At 43.5% G+C, this 23,825-nt stretch overlaps 1 protein-coding gene and 1 pseudogene across 2 annotated transcripts; both read right to left on the bottom strand.

The window, feature by feature from the left end:
- Nucleotides 1-7,177: 7,177 nt before the first annotated feature.
- LOC104659546 (peptidyl-prolyl cis-trans isomerase A) lies at nt 7,178-7,792 on the bottom strand. Its single transcript, XM_010359605.2, has one exon. The coding sequence runs from the start codon at nt 7,753-7,755 to the stop codon at nt 7,258-7,260; it is 498 nt and encodes a 165-aa protein (XP_010357907.2). The 5' UTR covers nt 7,756-7,792; the 3' UTR covers nt 7,178-7,257.
- Nucleotides 7,793-11,692: 3,900 nt separating this feature from the next.
- LOC104659547 lies at nt 11,693-13,024 on the bottom strand (annotated as a pseudogene). The gene has a single exon (XR_747604.1). The product of XR_747604.1 is annotated as an aldo-keto reductase family 1 member B1 pseudogene (transcript).
- Nucleotides 13,025-23,825: the final 10,801 nt, after the last annotated feature.

Here is a 23,825-nt window from a genome sequence, read left to right as displayed (position 1 = left end):
GGACTGAGGTCTGTGACTCATACTCGGCCAATTTCAGGTCCAGTCCAGTGCCCAGACCTTGGATCTTAAAGATGGCAGAGCATCTGCACACAAGGATGGCGGGGCATCCACAGGCAGTGATGGCCATGGCGGGAAGAGGTCAAACGGAAGATATCTGGCTGTATCTCCAACCGGCTGTTCCTAAGATGAGGCGGTGACCAAGTTCCCTGAGAACAGGATTGTCTTCCAGCTCCCACCAAGCCTGTGAGCCCATGATCGCTTCCCAATCAACTCCTTTTGAATTAATACAGTCTTAAACCTGTTGCCCAGCCTGTACTGGAAAAGTAAGCTTTTTCCTTTACCCTTTATCTGAAATTCAACATGGATGGATATAGGTCATGAAAAGATGTTCTGGGGACAATCACAGAATCAGAAGGTGAAATCTGCTTTTAAGGAATTTTTCTTTACCTACGCTGGTGCTTTCTCCACAGGCTGATGAAGGCTGCCTGATTCTTACTTAACAAAGCTGGGAAATTTCATCAGCCTGGGCAATATAGTGAGGCCCTGTCTCTACAAAAAGAAAAATAAATAAAACTTTAAAAATTAGTCAGGCATGAGGTGAGAGGATCGGTGAAACCCAGGAGTTCAAGGTTACAGTGAGCTACCATTGCACCACTGCACTCTAGCCTGGGTGACACAGCAAGACCCTGTCTCAAAAAGTAATTATCATAACAAAATGCTGGGAAGTCTCAGTGTTTTCTTTATTCTCCTGAAACTAGGGAATCACACACCAGGACAAGAGAGAGAGCTTATCAATTTGCCACGGGAGAGCTCAGGCTTTCTGGGTTTGGCTGGGGTTCTGGCTGAGGCATCAGGAGCTGGGCATCAAGGCCCCGGGCTCCCTGGTGGGTTTGCTCTGTGGATTGATGCAGGGAGAGGCTTTCCTGTATTTTGGCCCAGAGTACATGATCTTATCTACAAAACCACAGCACTGTGCCTGGTGCTGAAACCATGAGAGAATTAAGCCTCGGATGACCCAGTCACTGGGCAGTGCTGTCCAGCTCCAGGACTGCTTGTAGCTTTCACAGTGTGATGTGTTAATTCGCTGACGGTATTTTCAGAGTCCATCCGCCGCCCTAAACTCTCTGCATCCACAGTTCCAATGAGGAGCAGCAACTTCCATTCATCAAAGCCAATTATTCCAGTTCTTCTTTTTTCAACTTGTACTTTTCCATTTCAAGTCGTCATGGGAAAATAAGTCTTAATAATCCCTTTAGGCACAAAGAACTAGGGCAATTACTGACATTTTAAGAATTATTGAAACATTTTTTAAAGTTTTTTGATTAAAGTTCTAAAGGATGTAAATAATCCTTTTTTGGTTTTTGGAAGGGCTTCAATTGTTTTCAAGGACAGAAGTTGGGCACACGGTCTGTTCAAATCTAATTAATTATCTGACTGTGCCCACAAAAGTCACACCTTCAAAACACTGAGGTTATAGCTAATCATCTGAGATTCTCCCACATTGGAATAAGTGTACCCACCCTCTGGGGCCATGACAGATATATGTACAGGATGCATTATAGGAATTCAAGGCGCACCTCTGCAGGGAAATCAAGTTTTGTTTGTTTGTGACTCAACAATTTAGTCGTGCATTAAATATTCAATATCTGATGCAAAGGATTTAAAATCTTGAGGTGGTACCTTGGAGCAAAAACCACACAGGCTGGGTTAACCAATCACATTAATATTTTTATACCACAAATTAGATTAGAAATCCCGCAGCTGGGAAAAGCCAGGGTGGAAAGATCCCAGGGAATGGTGTGGCTCAGAAAAATCAGTGGTGAGCAAACTCCATGAGGCTGGATGGGGGTCTGTTTCGGTTTATGATCAACAGGAAACTGAAGGCAGGTAAACTCCGACCATTGGAAATACATACCCATGCCAACCAGAGTTCGCTGGAGTTGACTTACTGCACTACAGTATGCACTAAAAGTGAACACATAGTTTGACTCAAATTTGCATTTGAGTTAAAAAAAGGAACTTTTTTTTTTGAGTTAAAAAAAGAAACTTTTTTTTTTTTTTAGTTTACCATGCATTGGTAAATTTCGCAAAGAGGATAAGAGCTGGGCAGGAGGATCACTTGTGGGTAGGAGTTCAAGACCAGCCTGGGCAACATAGCAAGACCTTGTCTTTAAAAAATTAAAATAACTTAGTTGGGTGTAATGGTGCATGCTTGTAGTCCCAACATTTTGGAAAGTTGAGGTGGGGAGATCCCTTGAGACTTGGAGTTCAAGACCAGCCTGGGCAACACAGTAAGATCCTGTGTCTACAAAAAATATTTTAAAAGCTTAGCCAGACATGGTGATGTGCACCTGTAGTCTCAGCTACTTGGGAGGCTAAGGTGGGAGAAGATCACTTGAGCCCAGGAGTTTGAGGCTGCAGTGAGCCATGATCGTGGCACTGCATTCCAGCCTGAGCAACAGAGCAAGATCTAGACTCTAAATACATAAATAAAAATAGGATAAGAGAAAAACTGCTTGACCTTGAAACCCGTATTGGAAAACTGCAGAGGTCATCTGTAGTAAGGCAAAGGAGAGAATGGAGCAGCCACACCTCCATCATTGCTGAAAGCCAAATTCTTTCTATTGACTTCAGAAGAAGACATATTACGCCAGTTTTTTAAAGCTGCCACATGTCTTATCAGAGTCACAGTTGAGTAGTGGTATGTAGGTCTGCGGTACAAATAGAAAAATAAATGTTTGAGCAGGTCACGACATGCCTGCACACCGCCAAGTGCATCTTTTCTTTGGCAGAGGAGTTTGGAATTCACGGCTCCAAGGAAACAACTGTTTGTCAATCCAAACCTTGGATGCTGATACTGGTGGGCGGCTCAGTGATGACGTTCCTGTGTGACTCAAGTGCTTTCTCAAAGGCAAGAAGCCATCCCTGTGAGGCGTACGGTGACCGGTGCTGCATCCTCCAGCCCCATATCCCACAGGGATCAGCTGTAGTCAAAAAAAGTCTGTTTTTTTCAGACAAGGACGTGCTGTATGAGGGAAGAGAGGGGTGAGCAGCTGAAAGAAGGTGAATGGACAGAAAAGCTGGACACATTGGGGAGTGGGGGTGCTCACACCTGTAATCCCAGCACTTTGGGAGGCCTGGGGGACAGATCGCTTGAGCCCAGGAGTCCAAGGCCAGCCTGGGCAACATAGTGAGACCCTGTCTCTACAAAAATTACAAAACTTAGCTTTGTGTGGTGGTGCACACCTGTAGTCACAGCTACTCAGCTTTGTGTGGTGGTGCACACCTGTAGTCACAGCTACTCAGGAAGTTGAGAGGTGGGAGGATCACTTGCGCCCAGGATGTCAAGGCTGCAATGAGCTGAGATCACGCCACTGCATTCCAGCCTGGGCAACAAAGTGAGACCTGGACTTAAAAAAAAAAAAAAGGAAAAAGAAAAAAAGAAAGAAAGAAAAAGAAAAAGCTGGACCCAGCAGGCCAAAAGGCTGAATTCCACTTGATCATCGTTGATGAATCTGGGAAAAGTGGTCATTTGGACCCGAATGTCTGAGAGCAAGCATAATACTGCCAACAGGGCCTATGACTTGGCTACAAATGGCTTTCAATTTTCCAGTCCATGGTGGGCCAGACAAAACTGAAGTTGCCATTGTGTGCCCCCTACTCTGAAACCTCTGACAGCACCTTGCCTTTCTAAGGGTGGGCAGGGAGCAGGGCCGCTGCTAACTCCATATCTCAGTTGCCAGACTCGTTCCAAAAGGCCCTCGGCTTTTCGCCTTCACCTTTTCAGCAATCAAAAACAGAAATTCATGTGACGAAACTAATTGCTGACGAAAAGCTCATTTGCGGGAGGTCCTCAGTATCCTAGGATAGATAGAACGACGACAACAAAAAAGGAATTGGAGGTCGGGCGCGGTGGCTCATGCCTGTAATCCCAGCACTTTGGGAGGCCGAGGTGGGTGGATCAATGCTTTTTGGTACATTCACAGAGTTATGCAGCAATCACTATATTCTAATTTAGCCTAATTTATCAAAATCTATGTAGATTTATAACCACTTAGTTCCAGTGAAATATAGAATCCCGAATGGCTCCATTATACTCCCTTCTAATGCTATTATTTTGCATTTATAGTATAATAGTATTTATGCATTTTTAATAGTATTCATGCATTATTATTGTGTTTATGCTAATATGTTATACATATTATACATACTATGTTTCTATATGTTAAAAACCCAACAATTCTTTGGTATCATTAATGCATTATGTAGTCTGAAGTCTTTTAAAGAAACTGAGAGAAGAAAGGAGAAAAAGTATATCTACACAGCTGGGCACGGTGGCACATGCTTGTAATCCCAGCACTTTGGGAGGCCAAGGAGAGTGGATGGCTTGAGTCCAGGAGGTGGAGATCAGCCTGGGTAACATAGTGAAACCCTGTCTCTACAAAAAATACGAAAATTAACCAGGTGTGGTGGCACGCACGTCTATAGTCCCAGCTACCTGGGAGGCTGAGGTGGGAGGATTGCTTGAGCCCAGGAGGTCAAGATTGCACTGAGCTGTGATCATACCACTGCACTCCAGTCTGGTGACAGAGCAATACCCTGTCTCAAAACAACAAAAACAACAACAACTATTCTATAGAGCTTTTTATATTACTATTTATTTGTTGAGATGGAGTTTTGCTCTTGACGCCCAGGCTGGAGTGCAGTGGTGGGATCTCGGCTCACCAAAACCTCTGCCTCCCAGATTCAAGTGATTCTCCTGCCTCAGCCTCCCAAGTAGCTGGGATTACAGGCACCCGCCACCTCGCCTGGCTAATTTTTGTATTTTTAGTAAAGATGAGGTTTCACCATATTGGCCAGGCTGATCTCGAACGTCTGATCTCGGGTGATCCACCTGTCTTGGCCTCTCAAAGTGCTGGGATTGCAGTGTGAACCACCGCGCCTGGCCATTATCTTTTAATTTACCCATCTGGTTGTCTTTCTTTATTACTATAGTTTGAGCTACCATCTCGTGTCCTTTCCTTTTCCCAGTATAACTTTGCTCCCACCTTCCATGTAGCATCAGTGTCAATACATAATCTGTATTTCTATAGATTATACATACATAATAATACATACATAATTTATAGATTATACAAATACATAATCTGTATTTCTATAGATTATACATACATAATACATACATAATCTATAGATTATACAAATACATAATCTGTATTTCTATAGATTATAGCCCCAACAACACAATTATATACACATTGTTCTATGAAATTACTTTATAAATCAGTTAAAATAATAAAGGAGAAGAAGGTCAGACGTGGTGGCTCAAGCCGGTAATCCCCGCATTTTGGGAGGCTAAGGCAAGAGAATCACCTGAGGTCAAGAATTTGAGACCAGCCTAGGCAACATGGTGAGACCCCATCTCTACAAATTTTTTTTTTTTTTTTTGAGATGGAGTCTCGCTTTGTTGCCCAGGCTGGAGTAGAGTGGTGTGATCTTGGCTCACTGCAAGCTCCACCTCACGGGTTCATGCCATTCTCCTGCCTCAGCCTCTTGAGTAGCTGGGACTACAGGCGCCCGCCACCACACCCAGCTAATTTTTTGTATTTTTTAGTAGAGACGGGGTTTCACCGTGTTAGCCAGGATGGTCTCCATCTCCTGACTTTGTGATCTACCTGCTTTGGCCTCTCAAAGTGCTGGGATTACAGGCGTGAACCACCATGCCTGGTCTCTACAAAAATGTTTTTTAAAAAATTAGCCAGGTGTGGTGGTGTGCACCTGTGGTCCCAGCTATTTGGAAGGGTGAGGTGGGAGGATCACTTGAACCCAGGAAGTTGAGGCTGCAGTAAGCCATGTTTGCACCACCACACTTCAGCTTAGGTGACAGGGTTAGACCTTGTCTCAAAAGAAAGAGAGAAGAAATATACAATTATATACTGTCTTTTGTAATTTCTACATAATTTCCTTTACCCATGTTCTTTGTATGTGTGTGTTGTGTGTTTGTGTATGTTGTGTGTGTGTGTGTGAGTGCATGTTTACATTACTGTCTGGAGTCATTTGCTTTCTGCCTGAACACTTCTTGTCAAGCAGGTGTGCTATCAAATTCTCTCTCTCAGGTTTTGTTTATCTGGGAATATCTTTATCTTGCCTTAATTTTTTTTTTTTTTTTTTTTTTTTTTGAGTTGGAGTCTCACTCTGTCGCTGAGGCTGGAGTGCGGTGGTGTGATCTCGGGTCACTGCAAGCTCTGCCTCCCAGGTTTATGCCATTCTCCTGCCTCAGCCTCCCGAGTAGCTGGGACTACAGGCACCCACTACCATACCGCCTTCATTTTTAAGAGAATTTTGCTGGATATAAGATTCTTGCTAGATGAAATTTTATTTTCAGCACTTTGACTGTATCAACCCACTGCCTCTGGCTTCCACTGTTTCTGATGAAAAGACTGCTGTTAATCTTACTGGGGACTCTTTACATGTGACACATTGTTTGCTCCTGTTACTTCTAAGATTTGCCTTTGTGCTTGTCTTGCAGCATTTTTACCATAATATATCTGGATGTGGATCTCTTTGTTTGGCATACTTGGAATTTGTTGAGCTTCTTGGCTGTGTAGATTAATGTTTTTCATCAAATATGGGAAGTCTCAACCTTTGTTTCTTCGAGTACATTAATGCTTCTGCCTTTCCTCTTTACCTGCTGATTCTTTTGTGTGTATTTTGGTGCATATAATGGCATCTCATATCTTCCTGAGGCTCTGATAATTTTTCTTTCTCCTCTTCATTTTCTTTAGCTCTCTGTACTTACGATTGGATAATCTATATTAATCTAGCCTCAAATTCACTGATTTGCTCCTGCCAGCTCAAACCTGCTGTTGAATCTCTCTAGTGAAGTTTTAATTTTTTTAAATTTTGCTTTTCAATTCTAGAATTTCTATGCGTTTCTGTTTAAATAATTTTATCTTTTTCTTGATGTTCTCTGTTTGATGATATGTCGTTATCATCCTTTCTTCTAATTCTTTAAGCATGGTTTCCTTTAGTTCTTTTTTTTTTTTTTTTTTTGTTATTTAGTTTTTATTTCATAATCATAAACTTAACTCTGCAATCCAGCTAGGCATGGGAGAGAACAAGGAAAACATGGAACCCAAAGGGAACTGCAGCGAGAGCACAAAGATTCTAGGATACTGCGAGCAAATGGGGTGGAGGGGTGCTCTCCTGAGCTACAGAAGGAATGGTCTGGTGGTTAAGATAAAACACAAGTCAAACTTATTCGAGTTGTCCACAGTCAGCAATGGTGATCTTCTTGCTGGTCTTGCCATTCCTGGACCCAAAGTGCTCCATGGCCTCCACAATATTCATGCCTTCTTTCACTTTGCCAAAGACCACATGCTTGCCATCCAACCACTCAGTCTTGGCAGTGCAGATGAAAAACTGGGAACCATTTGTGTTGGGTCCAGCATTTGCCATGGACAAGATGCCAGGACCTGTATGCTTTAGGATGAAGTTCTCATCTTCAAATTTCTCCCCATAGATGGACTTGCCACCAGTGCCATTATGGCGTGTGAAGTCACCACCCTGACACATAAACCCTGGAATAATTCTGTGAAAGCAGGAACCCTTATAACCAAATCCTTTCTCTCCAGTGCTCAGAGCACGAAAATTTTCTGCTGTCTTTGGAACCTTGTCTGCAAACAGCTCGAAGGAGACGCGGCCCAAGGGCTCGCCGTCGACGGCAATGTCGAAGAACACGGTAGGGTTGACCATGGCTAGTACTACAAGAATTTCCTCGGCGGCAGCGTCTGCAAAGCCTCCTTTAGTTCTTTAAGGATGTTTATAATAGCTGCTTTGAAGGTTTTTCTGCTATTTCACCATCTGGGCTCCCTCAATTTCAAGTATTTTTAAGTATTTTTCTCTCTGGCCTGTCAAAGAATGAGAGGTATATTAAGGTATCCCACTAAAAATGTGTTTTGTACCTTTTTTTCTTCAGGTTTCTAACTTTCATTTTAAAAATTTTGTTGATGTCAGTAGGTGTATAGTTTTCTATCATGGTATTATTAAATATTGAGCAGGTATAAATCAACATTCATAAAATAGGAGTTAAATATTAATGGCATAACAAATATCTGAGTTTATACCCATCACGTTTGAGACAACACATTATCACAATTTTTTTCCTTTTTATTTTGAAGAATGAATTTGGAGGATTTATACTACCAGATGTCAAGTCTTATTATTATGTTTACCATAGCATATGATTATGTTATCATAAAAGAGTGTGATATTAGCACTATTGTAGACGGACCATTGTAACAGAACAGAGAGTCTAGAAATAAATCCACACATATATGGCCACTTAATTTATAATTAAGGAGACAGACGCAGAGTGGTCAACTTGATGTATAGAAGCTCATATATTAATAGTAACCCTGTACCTGTTATAGATATTGCAAATGTTTTCTCACACTTGGTAGTTTATTCTTTAACCCTTTAACTTAGACCTCTACTTTTTTTTAAAAAATAGCTGTAGAGTGTAATAAAAAAAAAAAAAAAAAAAAAAAACTCTTTTTTTTGGTCACACAGAGTTTATTATTTTTATTTTATTTTATTTTATTTTGTTTTATTTTGAGACTGGGTCTCACTCTGTCTCTGGCTGGAATGCATTGGTGTGATTACCGCTCACTACAGCCTCGACCTCCCCAGGGTCAGGTGATCCTCCCACCCCAGCCTTCCGAGTAGCTGGGACCATAGGCATACGCCACTATCCCTGGCTAATTTTTGTACTTTTTGTATAGACAAGGTTTTACTATTTTGGCCAGGCTGGTCTTGAACTCTTGGGCTTGAGTTATCTGCCTGCCTTTGCCTCCCAGAGCGCTGGGATTACAGGCAGGAGCCACCGTGCCCGGCCTACTTTTTAATTTTAGGCGGTCAAATATGTTGATTGTTCTTTTTTGGTTCCTACATCTCATGAAATAATTACTAGAACTTTCTCTAACCCAAGTTTATAAAAATATTTCCCTGTAATGATATAAAAAGGGCTTTTTAAGTACTTAGATCTTAATTTTCATTCAGAACTTATTTTCATGCACAGTGCATAGTAAGTGTCTAACAACAGCAAATTGTCGCTTTACCATTTATTGACTAAGCCTTTCTTCCCCCAGTAATTTAAAGGGCCAGATTTTTATCCTGTATATTACCACATGTAACTGTCTGTGCTTTGGGGCTGTCTGTTCTGTTCCACTGGTTTATTTGTCAACTCTTGGGCCAATATCACATTCTTTTAATAATTATAACTTACTACTATATTTAGAGTTGTGCTAGAACAGTGTCTCTTCATAGTTTTCTTCCCCAAGCCTTTCAAATCTAGATGCACTGGCCTAGACCAGGCAAAGCTCATAAGTCAGATTCCGGAAATGTCTTTGATGGTAGCGTTCCTAGAAACAACCACACAAATATGCTGGACAGAATTCTATCTCTAGCCCCATGCTGCCCTGAAGTCTCACTTTTTGGGGGTCAGCTCTTTTTTTTCTTTTTTTTTTTTTTGAGGGAGTCTCACTTTGTCGCCCAGGTTGGAGTGCAGTGGCATGATCTCTGCTCACTGCAAACTCTGCCTCCTGGGTTCAAGTGATTCTCCTGCCTCAGCCTCCCAAGTAGCTGGAATTACAGGTGCCTGCCACCACACTGGGATAAATTTTGTATTTTTAGTAGAGACCAGGGTTTTACCAAGTTGGCCAGGCTGGTCTCAAACTCCTGACCTCAAGTGATCTGCCCGCCTCAGCCTCCCAAAGTGCTGGGATTATAGGTGTGAGTCACCATGACTGGCCCAGGGTCAGCTCATTCTTTCTACTATTCTTTTTAGCTCTTATTTCACACTTAACTCTCTCTGTAAACCACCATCTCTCCATTTCCTCCTCCAGGATGGACTTTCCTTCTGTTTTACAGAGCAAAACCCATGATACAGAAACCCCTTAACTTTCTAATGGCAAACCTATAAACTTACACTTAAATCCATCTGTTTCTTTCCCTATTATTAAAATAAGAGTAGAGTCCTGCCCTCTGTCTTCCTCCCAAGCTAAAGTAAGCTCTATTGAGTGAGATCTGGTTTCCTCCCATACCCTTAGGATACAGCTTGACTCTGTCCTCCCTGTCTGTGTTTAAACATGCCTGTCCCTCCCACTCGAACACACACGTTCACACACACAACTTTAGGCTTCAGATTCTCCTGCAGCCATCTTGCTATCTCCTCTTGTTCAAAGCTACACTTCTAGAAAAAGTTGTCTAACGCATTGTTTCTTCTCTCATTCATTTCTCAGCCTACTTCAAGGGCCGCCGGTCACTTCCTTACTGTTAATTCTTTACTAATATTGCTGTCTCCAGTCTTGCTCTCTTCCAAACTGTTTCTCACCATAGAAGCCAGAATAATCCTTTTAAGATGCAAATGTGGATATATGATTCCCCTCCTTAAAAGCTTTCATGACTTCTTATTGATCTCAAGATCCAAACTTCTTGACAAGGCCTCTGCCTCCAGCCTCCTCAATCCCGTGAGACCTTTCCAATCCCAAACCCTGGTCACACCAAGGCTTTCCCTGCCCCTGGCGTCCTCACTATGCCTTCACCTGGTCTTTCATTCCGCATGTTTGCCTGGCTAGCTGCTGCTCACCTTCAGTACTCCAGCAAGAAGACGCGAGCGACCACCCTACCACTCCTTCCCCCACTCCAAGACCACATGAAACACCCCCACTTTGTATTTTCCCGGCACCCAGTACTTATTCCCACTACGTGGAACATTCCTTACACTGTTACTTCTCTCTCTCTCCAACTAGATGGAAAACACTTTGACAAATGGGGTCATTTCTTAATTATCATTTAACTCCAACATTTAGCAAAGTGCCTATCACACAGAAGATGGATTATGGCTATCAGAAATGAATGAATGAATAGCTCCTCTATTAGCCACAGAACTCAGCATCACCTGTAACCTTTTTTTTTTTTTTTTTTTTTTAACTAAAGCTATTCATTCATTCATTCATCTGATAGTGGTAAAAACACATACCATAAAATGTACCATCTTAGCTATTTTTAAGTATACAGTTCAGTAGTGTTAAGTGTATTTACATTGTTGTGAAGCAGAACTCCAGAACCTTTTCATCTTGCAGAACTGAAACTCTGTACCCACTAAACAATTCCCCATTTCTCTCCTGTCCCAGACCCTGGTAACCACCATTCTACTGCCTCTGTGAATTTGACTGTGTTAATACCTTCCATACTGAAATTGTTTGGTATTTGTCCTTTTATACCTGGCTTATTTTACTCAAGGTTTATCCAGGTTGTGGCGTGTGATGGGATCTCCTTCCTTTTTAAGGTTGCATAGTATTCTATTGTGTGTATATACTATATTTTATCTGTTGACCTGTGAACATCCATGAACATCATATTTTTACCTGTCTGCAACTTTTTATGATGATTTTCTATGGTATTTATAATTTTGGATTTTTTGCAAGTTTCTGAGTCCACAACATTCAAATACAGTGTTACAAAGAATACATGTAAATATATGCTTTCTATAAATACAAAGGGCTTTTAAAAATAGAAGCTTTTGTTACTATCATAAAGTTGTTCATACTTTTTGTAATAAGAAGCTCTTTTTTAAAAAATGTTTTATATTTTAACATATATTTCACTGTGTTGGTCCTTATTTTTTTTCCACAAAAATACTTTTTATCTGAGGCAAAGAGAAGTCTTGCTGAAAGGATTACAGTTCCAAGCAGCCAAAACTCAGCTGTTAGTGGCACTATTTTGACCTGGTAGATTTTGCTTCTCTTTGGTCAGAAAAGGGTATTCAGGTTGTACTTTCCCCAGAGGGGCAAAAAGGAGGACAAAACAAACTGGAAGAGACTTCTACTCTACTGACAGGGCTCTTCAGATCCAACATCAAGCTAGACACGCCCTCGCTGGCCACTCTACAGGTTGCTATCCCACTGCTGAGTGACATAGGCCATACTACATTTGCAAGGAAAAAAATGAGGCAGGAAACACAGGTATAGGTCACTTAGGGATGAGCAGCCATCCACAGCTTCAAAACTCTCCATGGAAGGGGTAATCCTTGTAGGAGGCACACCTCACCAAGACACAGACCCTCCATTTCCTGTTGTAGCTGAGTAAGGTGGTCATACCCTGGCTGCCCGGTTCAAACTCAAAGACCTTAAAGTTGTCAGCAATGAGTTCTGGTGTCACAGACTTGAGGATCACCACCAAGTTCCTCTGCATGGGGAACCAGATCAGGACCTAGGCTGTTTTTTTTTTTTATTGTGGTTGGCTGCAATCGCCTTGATCCTGGGATCCCCCAAGAGGGAACTTCCTCAGGGTCGGCCCAGGGCCTGTTGGGAGTACCAAGGGGGCTGTAGGTGGTCACCACGATGCCTTTGGGCTGGCAGTACTGGATTAACTTCTTCGGAGTGAGGTGCAGGTGGCACTCAATCTGGTTAACTACAGGCTTATACTTTAAGTCAGGTTTGTTTAAGAGCCTCTCCACCTGGAGATGGTTGAAGTTGGAGATGCCAATAGCTTTCACCAGCCCTTCATCTACCAGCTCTTCCATGGCCGCCCATGTGTCCAGAATGTTGGTGTCACTGGGAACCACACTGCCTGACTCATCCAATGGGAAAAATTCCTTGCCAGGCTTAAAGCCAGTCAGCCAGTGAATAAGGTAGAGGTACAGGTAGTCCAGCTTCAGGCTGCTGAGGGTCTTCTAGCAGGCTCCTTTCGCCAGGCCCTTCCCATGGTACGTGCACCACAGCTTACTAATGATGAAGAGCTCCTCGCACTTCACCTGCTCCCTGAGCTTCTCCTGAATGGCCACCCCCACCTCATTCTCATTCTGGTACACGTGGGCACAGTCAATGTGGCGGTACCCGATGTTGATGGCCACCTTCACGGCCTCAGTCACCTGGCCTGGAGGGGACTTCCAGGTGCGCAGCCCCAGGATGGGCATCTTGGCGCCATTGGAGCCATTGTTGAGCACAAGGTGGCTGGCCATGGCTGCTGCACTCCCCAGACTCCTGCCTGGAACCGACCTCAGTCGTTATTAAAAACAAGAAAATTCTATGTAAGATTTGGTATCAATTTAATTTGTATAGAAGAGTGAATCTCATAAAATTGATCTGAAGATCAATATATTTAACTTAAAACTTTTAACTTAAGATGGTTTTAACTTAAAACCTTTTATGCTTTTAACTTAAAAGCATAAAACTCTTACTTCAGAATTACTTAAGAGCCGGCAACCAGAAACATATGTATATTTCATTCAAAGCTAAGTGTGTATCTCTTTCTGAAAGAAGGGACACAAGTAATTAATCTTGGTTTTGTTCAAGTAACAGACAGCCCAGAGGAGAACATTTTTCATCCATACCTGAGATCAGGTGGGGGTGGATAGAGTTTTATGCACTGATGGTCAAATTACAGTGTAATCCATCCAACAAGACATTTAGTCATGATTTCCTCAAGGAATAAAAAAAAACAAAAACAAATTCAGTAATAGACTCCGCCATAATCCTTTCACTTTAAGGCAATTACCCACCTTAGGCAAATCTTTTCTTTCAAACATCTCTTCATTTCTTCTTGTTGATTTTGAGGATTTGGTCACTGTTGTCTGGGGCTCCTTCACTTGGACATTTAGATAGAACCTCTCATTCTGCTATTGTAAACAACAATATAATTCACTTCCTTGTATCTTTGCATGTATAATAATTTTCTTAGAATAAATGACTGAATTGGAATAGCTAGGTCAAAAGGTATGCACATTTTGAGGGTTTTTATTGCAAATTGTCAAGTGTCCTTCCAGGAAGATTTTATCAAATTACTTTCCAACTGACCATATACGGAAGTGCCAGTTTTCTTACCTTCTCTCTCACACCAGGTGTTAATACTTTTTTTGATGATTTATAATCAGATAGATAAAATATGCTATCTCATTGATTTAATTTGCATTTGTGTGATGAGATCATATTTTTTCGTCTCAGACCATTGGTATTTCTTTGTGAAATGTTTGCTCATGTCTTTTGCCCTTTTAAAAATTGTGTTCATCTTTTGATTTTTGGTTTTTAAGAGTTTCTTGTACAATAACGCTATTTATACTTTGGTATAGGTTGCAAATATTTCTCGTTTCCCATTTGTGGCTAATTTTATTTATGGTGTATTTTTCTACCCAGAAGATCTGAGTACTTATGCAATCAACTCTATCAATTGTTTCATGTATCTTTTTTGACTCTGAAGTCAAGATGAAGTAACCTCGGCCGGGCGCGGTGGCTCAAGCCTGTAATCCCAGCACTTTGGGAGGCCGAGACGGGCGGATCACGAGGTCAGGAGATCGAGACCATCCTGGCTAACACTGTGAAACCTCGTCTCTACTAAAAAATACAAAAAACTAGCCGGGCGAGGTGGCGGGCGCCTGTAGTCCCAGCTACGGGAGGCTGAGGCAGGAGAATGGCGTAAACCCGGGAGGCGGAGCTTGCAGTGAGCTGAGATCCGGCCACTGCACTCCAGCCCCGGCGACCGAGCGAGACTCCGTCTCAAAAAAAAAAAAAAAAGATGAAGTAACCTCCTTGTGGCAGATTCCTGTCTCATGGGGGAGCAACTTGCTTGCTAATCTCTGTGAGAACCTTGGGGCAGGGGTTGGGTGCTCATTAGAGAATTGTTTCATATTGTCTTGTGTGTCTTGGAAGACTTATCTCCTGTTCTCTGCCATGGTAACCAGTGCTATGTATAACCCTACCTAGTACAGTGTGGTGAGGTGGGGGGCGTGCCTGTCTCTTCAGCACAAGGCTACTTCCATTTCCCACTCCCAGCAAAAGCTGATCTTACCATGGAACAATGATCAAAAGCAGGAAAATAACATTGGCCAGGCGCAGTGGCTCATACCTGTAATCCCGGCACTTTGGAAGGCTGAGGCAGGAGGACTGTTTGAGCCTGGGAGTTTGAGACCAGCCTGGGCAACATAGTAAAACCCCGTATCTATAAAAATTTTAAAAATTAGCCAGGTGTGGTGGCACATGCCTGTAGCCCCAGCTACTTGGGTGGTTGAGGTGGGAGGATCACTTGAACCCAGGAGAGCCACAATGGCCCCACTGCACTCCAGCCTGGGCAACAGAGCAGGACCCTGACTCAAACAAACAAACAAACAGAACCAAAAAACCCAAACCCACCAAAGAAAAAAAGAAGACAGACAAAAAATTAAGGAAAATAACATTGACATAATACTATTAACAGACTTACAGATCCAATCTGATTTTCTCATTTTCCCACTGATGTCCTTTCTGTTCCAGAATCCATTCTAGCAGCCTATGGAGCATTGTTGTCGTGTCCCCTTCATCTCCTCCACTATGGAGCAGTTTCTCAGCCTTTCTTCATTTTTCATGATGATATTTTTGAACAGTACTGGCAGTTATTTCATAGAATGTTCCTCAGCTTGAGTTTCTACGATATTTCCTCATGATCAGATTGAGACTGTGTATTTGGTAAGAATGCCATGGGAGTGAGACTGTGTACTTCTTGGTACATTGCAGCAGGGAGTCTGTGATGTCTCCGTGTTTTATTGCTGGTGATGTGAACTGTGATCACTTGATTAAGATGGTGTCTTCCAGGTGCACCACCGCGCCCAGCTAATTTTTAAATATGTTTTGTAGATACAAGGTCTTGCTATGTTGGCCAGGCTGGTCTCAAACTCCTGGCCTCAAGTGATCCTCTTGCTTTGGCCTCCCAAAGTGCTGGGATTACAGATGTGAGCCACCACGTCTGGCAACTCTCCCACTGTTTCTACCAGTTCTTATATACCTCTTGTAGGTAACCATCTCATTAGCCTCTGGTTTATTCTTCCTATACTTCTTTTACAGATACGATCTCCTGCCCAATTTTCATGGTAAATGAACAGGTGCAGCAGCCAAGGCTTGAGAAGGACATGGTAACAAAGCATGCACATTTCTCAGAGATGAAGGTGTGGGTCACCCCACAGGTGAACTACTTAGACCAGGAGAGGTGTGCTAGCCAATGGTGAGGGAATCTAGAATGGGTAGTAGGGGAGGCAGATGATGAAAACCAGCTATAGCTTTGAGGTCAGCTGTAGCAGTAGGGGCTGCCGTTCATCCTTCATCCCACTAGCTGTCCTCTTGCAGGCTTCTCCAGGAAAGGAGGCCATCCAGAATCCTGGAGAAGCTGTTCACTGATGGGATTAACTTACTAACTATAAGTAAGAAGTGGATCCGAGTGACGTGATGCAAGAGGTGGATTGTAGCGGAGGTCATTGTGTGCCTCCTAGATCCCACATTCAGGTTAGAGGGACCCATTTCCCCGGCTGTGTTTTCTAAAGTCTCATAGATACATAGCACAGTAATACATATACACAACAGAGTCTTGCCAAGCGCAGTGGCTCACGCCTGTAATCCCAGCAGGCGTGGTGGGAGGATCACTTGAGCCTAGGAATTCAGGACCAGCCTGGCAACACAGTGAGACCCTGTCTTTACAAAATTTGAAAAATTAGCCAGGCATGGTGGTCCACAACTGTAGTCCCAGCTACTAGGGAGACTGAAACAGGGGGCTTTCTTAACTCGTAAGCCCAGGAGGTCAAGGCTATACTAGCAGGCCATGATGGTGTCACTGCACTCCAGCCTGAGTGACAGAGCAAGACCCTGTCTCTAAAGCATGCACACACACACATACAAACACACACACACACACACACAGAGAGAGAGAGAGAGAGAGAGAGAGAGAGAGAGAGAGAGAGAGAGAGAGAGAGAGAGAATCTTCTCCATAAGAACAAATTATATGCACAGGCCAGGACTGAGACTGCAGTTTGGGGAACGGGAAGGATTTGGGTACATGGAATTGGGAGGAAATGGCCCACCAGATGGCACATCAGAATGAGGTGGGCATTTCCAGCTTTTCTTGGTCGTCCTCCAACTCCCTCGCCCTAGAAGGAAGAATCTTACTCCTTCCCTCTCCCACTTCCCTCTGCCCTAGACACACTCTGCTCTCACAAGCCATTCTGGCTGCTGAGACTTTTAGTTTCATCCATCGTTCTAACCAAGATTAAGCTGGAATGTTTCATTTGCTCTTTTGGCTCTCATGTTGGCCCGGGGCTTCCCACCTATGGGTGCAGTTGGATCTTTTTCACTGTAATAGAACAAATGCTCCGACCTCCACCACAAAGTGTTTCTAAGGGTGCCCGGCCTTAGTGAGTTCCTGGGCACCGCCCGTAATGTACCCAGGCCATTCATATCTAAGGCCCCCAAAGTCTCCTGAGGGCCTCAGTAGAGCCTCCGCTTCAGCTCCTTCTTCACAAAGTTGATACCCCTATGCCAAGGGCACTGATTCTTGGTTTTTACAAGAATCACTTCCTAGAGGCATCAAAGTGGTTTCTGTGTTCACTCCAGTTCCCACTTGGCTGAAGGGACAGGGGATCATTCACGGAGGTGGGGGGAAAGTCACTCTCTTTGTAAGGACTACAAAACAGCACTTGTCTCTCCCCAAATCCCAGTTTCTTCTTTACCTCAGTTTTCCCCCAGAAACCTCTGCAAAGGAAAAACAACTCCACCTTCCTCTTCCAGACAAAACCCCAATATTTATGCAAATAGATTGGTGACTCCACCGGCCAAATCCAAGTCAATATGAATCCCAGTTGAGGCTGACACAATAACTGATTATTACCGTGGGAATCTAAATGAAAAATAAAATGAAAAAGGAGCAGTCACGGCAGCCTAGGAGTGGACGCAGATTCCTGACGCTAAGCACAGGGATTCTAGACCACAAGCCCACCCAGCCTGGCTGTGTCTCCTTGGCCCTGTCTCATCTGTTGGGCACCAGCTCCCCACTGCCCCCCTCCCCAGCCCCTTGGTTTGGTCCTCACAGAACTCCCAGAACTTGGGACCGGGCCTGGCTCAGAGCAGGAATTCAATCAACATCTATTGACTGAGACAGATGAAAGAGAATGGGAGAATGAGTGCCAGGGACAACCATGTCCCTCGGTCTGGGAAGCTTTTCATTTCCTTCTCAGCTCAGTCTTGTGACTTCTAGGGGTTGACCTGGTGTCTGGACCTTCAGCTGAGGATGGGGCTTCTCCTACTAGGCCCAAAGATGGTGTCCTGGGCTTCTCCGTTACCCTACAGTCTCAAAGTGGACCCCTCCACCTCCCCTTCCTTCTTTCTACCCCTCTCTCCTCCTGGAGGAGCTCCTGTAGATCTTCTCTCCCTCTCTGCTCCATTTCTCTGCATGATTTGGGTTTGCCCAGCAGAAGCACAGTCACCACTCGTGGACTGAGGGACGGAGTGGAGCCTGAGGCTCTTCTGCTGCGTTCTTCTTTACCCACTTGGCTAAAATCTGGCCCGGGCTGTTAATGTTTTAAAACAGTACTGTTTTAGGTTAATGTTAAGACTACAATGCATCCCAAATACTTAAAAAAATTTCTCAGAACTATTTTATTTTTAATTAATTATTGTAAGAGACAAGGTCTTGGTCTGTTGCCCAGGCTGGAATGTGATGGCGCTATTGCAGCTCACTGCAGCCTCCACCTTCCAGGCTTCAAGCCGTCCTCCCACCTCAGCCTTCCAAGTAGCTGGGACCACAGGCACATGCCACCATGCTTGGCTAATTTTTAATTTTTTTTTTTGTAGAGATGGGGCCTCACTATGTTGGCCAGGTTGGTCTCAAACTCTTGACCTCAAGCAATCCTCCCGCCTCAGCCTCCCAAAGTGCTGGGATTACGGGCACTGTGCACGACTCAAACAACTTAAGATTTATAAAAAATTGGGAAGGCAGTATAGATTTCCCAGTTTCACCTATTACTCACACCTTACATTCATATATTTGTTATAGTTAATGAAGATATATTGATACGTTATCATTAACTGAAGTCCATTATTAAATATTGCCCATACTTTAAATCTGGATTTCCTTAGTTTCTAAATCCTCTTTCTGTTCCAGGATCCCATCTAGGATACCACATCACATTTAGTCATCATGTCTCCTTAGGATCCTCTAGACCAGGTGTCCCTATTTCCTGAGCCACAGACCTGTTAGGAACTGGGCTGCCCAGGAGGAGGTGAGTGGCGGGTAAGCAAGTGTTACTGCCTGGGCTCTGCCTCCTGTCTTATCAGCAGCGGCATTAGAATCTCACAGGAGCGCGAACCCTATTGTGAACTGTGCATGCGAAGGCTCTCAGTTGCATGCTCCTTATGAGACTCTAATGCCTGATGATCTGAGGTAGGACAGTTGCATCGCGAAATGATCTCTCCTCTCCTGCTGCCTCCCATCCATGGAAAAACTGTCTTCCATGAAATTGGTTCCTGGTGCCAAAAAGGTTGGGGACTGCTGCTCTAGATTGTGATACTTTGTCTGACTTTCCTTGTTTTGATGACCTTGACAGTTTTGAGGAGTCTTAGGTAGGTATTTTACAAAATGCTGCTCTGTTGGAATTTGGTGTTTTTCTTAGACTGGGGTTATGAGTTCTCAGGAGGAAGACCAAAGGGTAAAGGGCCATTTTCATCTTATCTTAATCAAGGATACTTGCTATCAACACGGTTTATGACTGCTGATGTGGACTTCGATCACCTGCTAGTCTTTGTCAGGTTTCTCTACCATAAAGTTACTCTTTCTTCTCCTCCATATTCTACGCTTCGAAAGGAAGTCACTATGTGTAGCCCACGGTTAAGAATCAGGGAGTATAGCTCTCTAGCCTGAGGGCCTGACTGTCAATTATTCGGAGTTCCACATGGGAGATTTGCCTCTTCTCTGCCATTTATTCCATCATTTATTAAAATCTGTAGGGACTCATGGATATTCATCTCATACTGGCTATAATCCAATACTACGTTATTTGTTTTGCCACTCAAATAGTTCCAGCTTTGAGCAGTGGGGGCACTTTCATTTGGCTCCTGTGGCCCTTTGATATAGTCTTATGGATGGAATGTATATTTCTCCCCAAATTCATATGTTGAAGCCCCACATGTGATGGTATTTGGAGATGGGGTCTTTGGGAGGTAACCAGGGTTTAGATGAGGTCATGGGGTGAGGCACTCGGGATGGGATTAATACCCTTATATGAAGACACACTGGAGATCTCAGTCTCTCCCCACACCGACTCCCCAACAAGTGCACAAAGAAGAGATCATGTGAGCATATGGGGAGACTGCAGCTACCTCCAAGCCAAGAGAAGAGGCTTCAGAGTAAAATTTACCTCGCCAGCACCTTGATCTTGGACTTCCTAGCCTCTAGACCATGAGAAACAAAGTTGTGTTGTTTATACCCTCAAGTCTATGGTATTTTGTGATGGCAGCCTCAGCTGACTGAGACACACCTCCTCAATTGCTTGACTTTCTGAGGACTTCCTTACTTTCTGGCACTGCAAGATGTTCCAGGCTCACCATGTGTATTTCCTGCCCCAGCCCTAGAATCAGCCACTTCTGTAAGGGGCCGGCTCCTGTTATTGGAGAATGGTATTAGAAACCAACAACAGGCTCCTATGTAGCAAATTATTATTGGATGGACACACTAGAAAACACTTATTTTGTGCCTCCTATGTGCCAGGCACTATGCTAGCTCCTTTTCATGCTGGTTTACTTAATCCTCATAACAACTCTATGAAATACTTACTGTCAATCCTCCCTAGATGAGGACTGGAGGTTGAGCTGGGTTCAATGCTAGCCAACACCCCTCTGTTCTGTCTCCAAAACCCATCACACTGCCTTGGTAAAGACTGGTGTCACATACCTCACAAAGACGTTTTTTTTTTTTTTTTGGGGGGGGGGGGAGTCTCACTCTGTCACCCAGGCTGGAGTGCAGTGGCGCAATCTCGGCTCATTGCAACCTCTGCCTCGCGGGTTCACGCCATTCTCCTGCCTCAGTCCTCCCGAGTAGCTGGGACTACAGGCGTGCGTTACCATGCCGGGCTAATTTTTGTCTTTTTAGTAGAGATGGGGTTTTGCCATGTTGCCCAGGCTGGTCTCAAATTCCTGGCCTCAAGTGATCCCAGATGGCACACATCTCTATGTGCAAAGATGACAGGCACCTATGTGTGTGTGCACAGATGCATACAGCCCTCCTCATGTGTGCAGGTGTTATGTACCTATTTTCATGTGCTCATATACCTTTGTGTACAGACATGACATGTACTTATCCTTAAAACAGATGACGTGTCTCAACTCATGGGATAATGAAATCTGACAGATTGAAAAGTGCTTTAGAATGGACATTTACAATACTTGCCAACTGCTCAAGCATAGACCATGTCAGATTTTTCGCTATCATCCACAGGACACGCTTATGAGATGTGGGGATGTCCTAAGACAGCCATTTAGCATCACAGCTGTTATGATTTCAAACAGTGCTTCCAGAGATAAAACTGGAGGTTTACATTTTGCCCTCATGTTCGTCCATCATGACCTGCTTTTAACACTTGATCATTCCTAGATGAGCACATGACCCAGCTGTGCCAATCCAAGAGTCCTCCCCTAGGACTGTCGGAACAGGAACTTAAAATGAGAGTTGGCCTTTCTTTAGGGACTGAAGCTGTGAACATTGAGACTGTCATTGGCCATGTGAAGGTTTATGTGCCAGCAGAAAGCATAATGAAATCAACAGGAAGACACATACACACACTTACACACACACACACACACACACACACAGAGATACAGACATCTGTTCTTGGTTCTGACATGACCTGGGTATTTCATGGAGCGGCCTAGCATCTTTCACCAAGGTCTTGTTTAATGCTTAGGCTAGTCAGGGATGGTTTTCACTTATTTCCAACCAAAGAGCCTTAACCAATGCAGAATGATTGATAATCATATTATCACCAACATACTGCAAGATATTAACTAAAACTCAAATCTCTGATAGACATTTTCCCAGCTCTCAAATATTACAGATACAGTCCAGATCTCCTGTCAAAGGTGGTTAATTTGGCTCATTAGTTTTTCAGAAACTTTCCAAATATACATTAATTTATTTCAGTGTGCATAGTAAACTTCTATTGATCTGGCTTTCAAGTACAAAAAATTCAAATTACTAAATTTTTCCTTCACTCTACCTTGTGGAAACAAATGAAATAAGGTGTGATAACTAAGGAGCTGCTCTTAAAAAAAAACCACCTTTTAGCATACAACATAGGGTCAACATCAGGACCTTCAATATTATGTGTGTTTAGTGCCTGAATCAACAAAGCAGTATAAGTACAGCTTGGCCTCATTTTGCAGTGTGTTTTAGTCTACTATGATTCTATGGATGCAATTTGTTTATAAATCATGTATGAGCATCGTGGTAATAATAGCTAACACTTTTTTTTTTTTGAGACAGAGTCTCACTTGGTTTCCCAGGCCGATCTAGGCTCACTGCAATCTCTGCCTCCCGGGCTCATGTGATCCTCCCACCTCAGCCTCCTCAACAGCTGGGACCATAGGCACATGCCACCCATCACACCCAGTATTCTGGGAGACCAAGGTGGGAGAATCATAAGCCCAGGAGTTTGAGACTGGCTGGGAAAACATAGTGAGATGCCACCTCTAAAAAAATTTTAAAAACAAACCAGATGTGGTGATGCATGCCTGTAGTCCTAACTACTTGGGAGGCTGAGGTGGGAGGACTGCATGAGCCCAGGAGTTCAAGGCTGCAGTGAGCTATGATCATGCCATTGCACTCCAGCTGCAGCCTCCCAAAGTGCTGGGATTACAGGAGTGAGCCACTCTACCTGGCCATGCAGCTAATACTTTTGAGGTCGTACTATGTACCAAGCAGGCACTGTTTTAGGGGCCTAACACACTATTTCCTTTAATCCTCAGAGCAACACTATTGTCTTCTCCATTTGCAGATATCAGAGAGGTTAAGTAATTTGGCCAAGGCTCCATATCTAGTAAGTGGTAAAGCTGTGGACACTAGAGTTCATATATCTTAGGTAACTAATGTAGTTAATCATAGTGGCTGTCAGGTAGCTACAATATTCAATGAACAGGACATCCTACTTCCCAAGTCCTTTGGAGGGGGGTTTTTTTATTTTAATTTTTTAAAATTAAATAGAGATGAGGGGGGGTCTAACTATGTTGCCCAAGCTGGTCTTGAACTCCTGGCCTCAAGTGATCCTCTCACCTCAACTTCCCACAGTGCTATAGAGGCTACTCATTCTTTGGATTTGTAGAATATATACTGATTACCAGTAAGGCAGAGAGATATGCAGGAACTTTTTCTTTTACTGTGATGGCTTGGATCCCTGTGACTTGTAAAAAAGCTACATAGTAGACCTCCAAGGCTTTACCACGTTCTCATTTCCTTATGGAGACAGCAAATCTTTCTGAAGCTTCCATCTTTTAGGTAAAAATCTGAATGCTTCTCGGGTCCACATGGCCCTGCCTATCTTGTTGGTCTCCACTTTACTTTCAGCCACTTTAGCCTTAAATTTCTCCTGTCACAGGACCCCAGACAAGAATTCCCTGTGACTGCTGCACCTACGTCCTCTGCGTTGCCTAGCCAAATCCTGTCGATCTTTCAGGCCTCGCCGGACCCAGCAGACCCGGTCTGGTTCCCTTCTGATTTCTCACAGCATCTTGTACTGCTTTCCTGCAGTATCTATGAAAATGGTAATTGAAAAATTGTGGACCAGGAGAGGTATCTCATGCCTATAATCCTAGCACTTTGAAAGGCTGAGGTGGGTGCATCACTTGCCCCAGGAGTTTGAAACCAGCCTGGGTAACATGGTGAAACCCCAACTCTACAAAAAATACAAAAATTAGCCAAGCATGGTGGCACATGCCTTGTAGTCCCAGTTGCTTGGGAGGCTGAGGTGGGAGGATCACTTGAGC

The sequence above is a fragment of the Rhinopithecus roxellana genome, chromosome 12, assembly GCF_007565055.1.
Source record: "Rhinopithecus roxellana isolate Shanxi Qingling chromosome 12, ASM756505v1, whole genome shotgun sequence".
NCBI classification, from domain to species: domain Eukaryota; kingdom Metazoa; phylum Chordata; class Mammalia; order Primates; family Cercopithecidae; genus Rhinopithecus; species Rhinopithecus roxellana.
Note: the sequence above shows the minus strand (reverse complement) of the source record. Positions and strands in the feature narration are given on the sequence as shown.

Excerpts from the sequence above, each read along its gene's own strand:
- LOC104659546 (XM_010359605.2), bottom strand. The coding sequence starts at position 7,755 with ATGGTCAACCCTACCGTGTTCTTCGACATTGCCGTCGACGGCGAGCCC.